Source organism: Panthera uncia, assembly GCF_023721935.1.
Source record: "Panthera uncia isolate 11264 chromosome C1 unlocalized genomic scaffold, Puncia_PCG_1.0 HiC_scaffold_4, whole genome shotgun sequence".
Taxonomy (NCBI): domain Eukaryota; kingdom Metazoa; phylum Chordata; class Mammalia; order Carnivora; family Felidae; genus Panthera; species Panthera uncia.
In genome coordinates this window covers 19,761,970-19,768,783 of record NW_026057585.1, presented here as the reverse complement: position 1 = coordinate 19,768,783, position 6,814 = coordinate 19,761,970, and the positions used below count along the sequence as shown (strand labels likewise).

General features: G+C 46.8%; 1 protein-coding gene across 4 annotated transcripts; it reads left to right on the top strand.

Annotated features, from left to right (window-relative positions):
- The first annotated feature begins 241 nt into the window (after nucleotides 1–241).
- On the top strand, nucleotides 242–4,929 carry S1PR1 (sphingosine-1-phosphate receptor 1). Of its 4 annotated transcripts, none has more exons than XM_049616703.1 (2): nucleotides 242–476; nucleotides 2,224–4,929. In XM_049616703.1, the coding sequence occupies exon 2, from the start codon at nucleotides 2,391–2,393 to the stop codon at nucleotides 3,534–3,536; it is 1,146 nt and encodes a 381-aa protein (XP_049472660.1). In that variant the 5' UTR covers nucleotides 242–476; nucleotides 2,224–2,390; the 3' UTR covers nucleotides 3,537–4,929. The 4 variants fall into 4 exon arrangements, with proteins under 4 accessions (XP_049472660.1, XP_049472658.1, XP_049472659.1 ...); XM_049616701.1 differs by lacking the exon at nucleotides 242–476 and adding an exon at nucleotides 483–581; XM_049616702.1 differs by lacking the exon at nucleotides 242–476 and adding an exon at nucleotides 588–1,855.
- The last annotated feature ends 1,885 nt before the right edge of the window (nucleotides 4,930–6,814 follow it).

The window sequence follows — 6,814 nt, the reverse complement described above, 5'->3', positions numbered from 1 at the left end:
GTCCTCTCTTTTCTAAGACTCGGGAGAACGGTGTCTGGGAGCGGTGGACAGCCGGGCGAGGGCTGTGATTTATGCATCAGAGTCCAGGGGGCACCAGCCTCCGTCCCTTCTCTGTTTTCTTTTCCTTTTTTTTTTTTTTTTTTAATTCGGTTGCCTTGGGGGGGGGGGGGGGGGGGGGTGTGCACGTGTGTGTGTGTGTGTGTGTGTGTGTGTGCGCGTGTGCGCGCGCACTTGCGCTTGCTTCTGCCCGAGATCTTTCCTGGACAGTGAGTCTCCGAAGCCGAGATCCGGAGGCCCGCAGCCGCAGGCGGAGGGCGTGAGGGTTGAGATATTAACCCCTCCCCGCCTCTTCCTAGGGAAGCCACACGGCCTCAGCGGGGCGCTCGGTGACTTCAGCTAGCGGGCCGGCGCGGGCCGCGGAGAGCAGGGCTGGCCATTGGAGTGTGCGGCTGCGGAGGGAGGGGACCCCGACTCGAGTAAGTTTCAAGAGCGTAGCGGTCAGTCGTGGGCGGCAGCAAGATGCCGAGCGCGCAGTGGAGACCCAGAGCTCTCCCAACGCAACTTCGTCCTGCCTGAGCGAGGTAGGGGACTGAGCGCGGTGCCAGCGTGGGCCGGGGGTGCGGGGGACCCCCGCTGCAGGAAGTGTTCAGTGTTAGAAACGAATTTTTAAGCCGGAACGAAGCAAAACGGAAACTTTTAAAACATCCATCTCTGGACGCTAGAAACATTCATCCCTGGGCTACTAAGCCCAGTCCATCGGATTGTTCTTGGGGCACTTGTGATTTAATGAAGTTTGGAAAAGGGTTCAGTCCGGTTGCAAAACCGACTAGAGGTGGGGGAGAGTGGAAACTGCGGTTGGTCGCAGAGGGGTGGGGGAAGGGGCTTCGTTTTGGAAATCTTATAGACAAAGAATATGGGAGGTGGGGGTGGGGGTAAGGGCTTAAACTTGCACTGCCGGCGAGGAGGGTGTGGAATTAGATGGGAGAAATGCCGAGTTTCTGGGTACGAGCACCGTCGGCTGTCCCAGGAACTGCTCTCTGTTACGCCCCTTCTATCACATTGTGGCGTTACTTTGAAACATTTCAACGAGTTACGAGTAGACTTCTGCGAACCAGTGCCATGTTTCATTCTCTCCACACTTTCTAGTTCTGTGAGACGAGGCAACATGTTGGGGGAGGGCAGTAAGTAAAACTACCGCCTCACGTTTAGCAATGCACCAGACGTACGTTCAGGCTTCTGGACAGTAGATTTGCACTTGGAATTAGGAATGTAGTGGCATGTATTGTTATCGTTAGTAGTATAACTTATCTCGTGTGTGTGTGTTGGCCAAACCCACAGTAACTAAACATACTCCTTATGCAATCATGAATGTGCGAAACTCCTGGGATTTATTGCAATCTCTTATGAATGATTTTCACTGAACCTTTAGATTTTCTTGCATTAACTTACAAGAAAAAAAAAAAAAAAAAGAAGAAGAAGAAGCAGCAGAAGAAAGAAAAGGCAGTTGCTTCACAGAGGCGTTAAGCTTTCCTGTTTACCGCAAGGCTGGGGCGGGCTTGGCTGCCCACACCATGCGGCGCCCTCGGACCCAAAGCACACCTGTTCCTAGAGAGTTATTAATAGAGCCCAAAGAATGACTTACTCTGTCAAGTGATTTTCGTGCGAATCTAATGTCTTGCATGGCAATTAGGAGGTGGTTCTCTGTTCTTTTAGCTGGGTGGTGCTGTGCGTCTCCACCCTCATATTGGCGGTTGGGTCTCTTCCGAGGAGAGACTAAGAGCTGGTAGTGAACCCGCTGCTGAGAGGGCGAATGCTCCAGAGCACCTCCAAGCTGGAAACCTGGAGGGGGATCGAGGTGGGGGCGTGAGGGAGCCGAAGGGGTGTTAAATGGGACTTGCTTCTCTAGTTTTCCCATTTCCACTTGGATGTGACATAGGGAGAGTTTTCGTCTTGTCGAGTTGGGAGTTTTCAGTTTGGGTAAAATATTTTTTCTCCCTTCCCTTACCCACCCTACTCCCCCTTTTTTCTTTCTTTCTTTTTTTTTTTTTTTTCAAGAAATAAGAATTTGATTTTCTTTTTCTGAAATCCTTCTCCTTGCGCTTTCCCCAAGTTTACTTAAAACAAATCCATGACAAAACTGGAGCACTGCCTTAGCTAGAATGAATTATGCCAGTGTGCTGTGGCTTTTTCCCTGACTCTCTCCTCTTTGTGACTTGTTTAAAGCTGCTGTTCCCGAGGCCCTCTCCAGCCAAGGAAAAGCTACACAAAAAGCCTGGATCTCCCTGACGGAACCACCCCCCCACCGCGGCAAGTGAAGGCTCTCTCGGCGTCGCCCTCTAGCGTTCTTCAGGAGAAGCGCCACCCCCGGGTTCCTGGAGACCCTGCGCACCATGGGGTCCACCAGCGTCCCGCTGGTGAAGACCCACCGCAGTTCTGTGTCTGACTATGTCAACTACGACATTATCGTCCGGCATTACAACTACACGGGAAAACTGAATGTCAGCGCGGACGAGAACGGCATTAAACTGAGCTCCGTGGTGTTCATTCTCATCTGCTGCTTTATCATCCTAGAGAACATCTTTGTCTTGCTGACCATTTGGAAAACCAAGAAGTTCCACCGACCCATGTACTATTTTATCGGCAACCTGGCCCTCTCAGACCTGTTGGCGGGAGTGGCCTACACGGCCAACCTGCTCTTGTCTGGCGCCACCACCTACAAGCTCACCCCCGCCCAGTGGTTTCTGCGGGAAGGGAGTATGTTTGTGGCCTTGTCTGCCTCGGTGTTCAGCCTCCTAGCCATCGCCATCGAGCGCTATATCACAATGCTGAAGATGAAACTCCACAACGGGAGCAACAGCTTCCGCTCCTTCCTGCTGATCAGTGCCTGCTGGGTCATCTCCCTCATCCTGGGTGGCTTCCCCATCATGGGCTGGAACTGCATCAACATGCTGGCCAGCTGCTCCACTGTCCTGCCGCTCTACCACAAGCACTATATCCTCTTCTGCACCACCGTCTTCACCCTGCTCCTGCTCGCCATCGTCATCCTGTACTGCAGGATCTACTCCTTGGTCAGGACTCGGAGCCGCCGGCTGACCTTCCGCAAGAACATCTCCAAGGCCAGCCGCAGCTCTGAGAAGTCGCTGGCGCTCCTCAAGACCGTGATTATCGTCCTGAGCGTCTTCATCGCCTGCTGGGCGCCCCTCTTCATCCTGCTTCTGCTGGACGTGGGCTGCAAGGTGAAGACCTGCGACATCCTCTTCAGAGCGGAGTACTTCCTGGTGCTGGCCGTGCTCAACTCCGGCACCAACCCCATCATTTACACTCTGACCAACAAGGAGATGCGCCGGGCCTTCATCCGGATCCTGTCCTGCTGCAAGTGCCCCAGCGGAGACTCCGCCGGCAAATTCAAGCGACCCATCATCGCCGGCATGGAATTCAGCCGCAGTAAGTCGGACAACTCCTCCCACCCCCAGAAGGACGATGGGGACAACCCAGAGACCATTATGTCCTCTGGAAATGTCAACTCTTCTTCCTAAAACTGAAAGCTGCCCGACCCATGGGGAGAGTTCTTGCATGGTCACCCCACCACCCAGTGTTTGGAAAACGAAAACAAAAATAAAAAAGTCTCTGTGCCTCCACCGCTGCCAGGGAGGAGCTGCTGGGAGCCAGACGGAGGGGGCAGGGGGCAGAGTAAGAGAAGCCTGGTGGTGCCGGGGTGTTGGTGGGTTAGTTCCTGTGAACAATGCACTGGGAAGGGTGGAGATCAGGTCCTCGCCTGGGATCTATTTCCTACCCCCGCCCTGGAGCTTTGATTTTGCACTGAGCCAAAGGTCTAGCATTGTCAAGCTCCTGGAGGGTTCATCTGGCCGCTCCTCTAAGACTAAGGCCCCAGTGTGAGAGCATCTGTGGAGAGCTTGGAGGAGACGTTTTCTCTCACCTTAGTTGCCAGCCCAAGTGACTGTGTGCACTTCTGCGTCTCTGGGTATGCCCTGCATATCCTACCCTCCCTTTCCCTTCACACCCCTCCTCAAAATTCTGTTACTTTATATTTGAACGACCTGGCGTTCATCAGAGCCAGGGTTGTGGCACGGTCCATTTCCTGATCGTCTGCAGCGGGTAGGCCGTGTTCAGGAGGGAAACTGTGAGGAATGGAGATGGTTTGGAGATGTAAAGCAATTTTATTTGCTGAGGCCAAAGTTTCCACGTAAGCTGGATCAGTTTTTGGAATTTGGTTACAGTCACTTTGATTTTTTTTTTTCTTTTAACAACTTTACAATGAAGTATGTTACAGCATCGTTATCCATTGTGTCTGAAAGTCTGCATAAGTCCAGTTTATCTAGATGCTATCAACCGGGATCCTTTGTGTCATAGGAGAATCAAACAAGTAAAACAAGGTGAAAACTGACTGGGGGTGACTTTGTAAACCAAGAGAGATTTCTTAAATGAGTTTGTCTAACAAATACAACGTCTGTCTTTGGCACTTTTGTTGACGTTTATTTCAGAGTGTTGTTGTGTGAATTATTTCAACCAACAGGATGGTTGTATTTTGTTGTGTTAAAAGTACTTTCCGTGATTTTTGAATGTATTTGTTTCAGCATTTTATTGGACTTTTCTAACCTGTGTTAACACCGTTGAACGTGTATTTCCTAAGAAAATACAACCCTCTTGTGCCGTTAAAGCATTACTTTAACTGATAGGGAATACCAGAAGTTTTAAAATACAGCTGTTCATTAAATAGTTAATTAAAGATGTGTATAAATGTCACAAAAAATAAAAATATATTGCTGTCTCTTTAGTATGGTTTTCAGTGCAATTAAACCGAGAAATGTCTTTTTTTAAAAAAATAGTATTTAATAGGTTTCTGACTTTTGTGGATCATTTTGCACATAGCTTTATCAACTTTTAAACATTAATAAACTGATTTTTTTTAAAGATTCCTTTGTGAATAGCATTTTTTTTTTAACAAATAAGACATTGTGTTTGACTATGTGGATCTTTAGAATCAAAGTTAAGGGCAATTTTCTGTTACTCTTTAAAGGATTTCACCTTGATAAACTAGGGTGTGAAAAAAATGTGGTTTGTTAAAAAACCACTCTATCTTTTTCAGGAAGAGAAACTTCAATAAGTTAACACTGAAGAGTAGTAAAAAATGCAATGAAAACCACCAACCTCTAAATACCACGCTGACAAGTAAATGCCATTATTAGAGTTTTAAATTGCATTCGAGCCAAACTAAGTGTTACACAATAATTCTTGTCCTAAAACACGGGCTTTTAAAGAAATAATCTACAAGAATGTAGTTGTAAATCTAATTTACATTGTGAAACGCAATGGTCGCTTCAAGCCCATCAACAAAAGCTTTTACATTCTTGGCTTTCCACCAACATGCTGGGGAAATAGGGATATGGATCTGGGAGATAGTATATTAAATCACTTTTTTCCAAGACACTGTCTTGGCTTCTCCCAGACTGTCTTTTGGACAATATGGGACCACACAGTAGTAGGAGCACATAGCTAGCAAGGAGTAGCAAGTTGTAGAATGTAGGTTGAGTAGTATACCCCTCATACCTGAAAACTTTCAATAATCTCTGATAGCTTTGGCGCCCTGGCCATTAATTGCTCCCAACTAGGCAATGAGACCAAGGGCACTTTGTAAGCGCCACAGAATTACTGTAATAATTGTTTCGATGTTATTGTCATCTTCACTGAGAATTCATTTGAAGGGTTTGGGTGTATTTGGCTCTTCAGTCCCGTTATTGCTGTCAGAATCTGTGCTTTCAACTGTCACTGCATATGCACAGGACACAGTTGGGACATGAAGATAAACCTCACCTCACAGAGTAGATGTCATTTCTGGGTAAGGTTAACTGTGGGAAACAGAAGTGTGTTCACGAAGGAAACCTTAGGTCACAACCTCCAGTTTCCTGAAGGAAATGCCAAAAATGTGCTGAAGACAAAAGACTGGAAACATACTGGAATGTCTCTATCCATCTGTCTGCTGAGGCGGAAGGAATGAGTTCATGTTGTACTCACTTCCTAGAGCTTTCATTGCAGAGTCAAGCATAATGGAAAAGCCCATCCATTTCGTGTTTCTATGGACGATAAGTGTTCCTACTATTGGTTTTATCTTTATAAGCAAAGCAATGACTCACACAACATGGGGAAGTTGAGGTAGGGCAGCTGACCCTGGCGGGGATTGGAAAACTCATGATAACGAGTGAGAGAGGACAGCCTTACTTGCCCACCTGTGAGCACATTATCCAGTCATCATATGTGCATTCTTCCTGGAAGTTCCACACTGTGCCTTTCATTCCAAGAGAGCTGGACAGTCATGGACTGTGGTTTTCCTGGGCAGGTGTGGGACAGAAGCCTACCTCTGGCTGAGAAGCAATGGCTGAGATAAAGGAGTCCTTGGTGGTATCTCAACATGAATATCTGGTTTTAATTTAGTATATCCTGAGAATTGAGGATGAAAACAAAAATCTCAGTAACTATTTTTATACTAAATTTAAATGTCCATAAAGTTTTGATTAAAAAACTTATGTAGTATTTTTAAAGAGGAATAAAACAGGCAGCCTGAGAAATACTTGACATATTCTTGTAAATGGGCCCCTGGTATAAATATTGAGGAAAATTACAAAATGACATCAAACAATACTTTATTCCCAATGATATTAAATGTGATTACAATTCTACAGAACATTCACATAGAAATTATATGTAAGAAAAATGCTTGCCCTTGCTTTTTAGCCTCGTTATAAGTAGAAAAATTAAATTCTTTAGTAAAAGTTAATCTAGTGATATTAGAAATTCC

Excerpts from the sequence above, each read along its gene's own strand:
- S1PR1 (XM_049616703.1), top strand. The coding sequence starts at position 2,391 with ATGGGGTCCACCAGCGTCCCGCTGGTGAAGACCCACCGCAGTTCTGTG.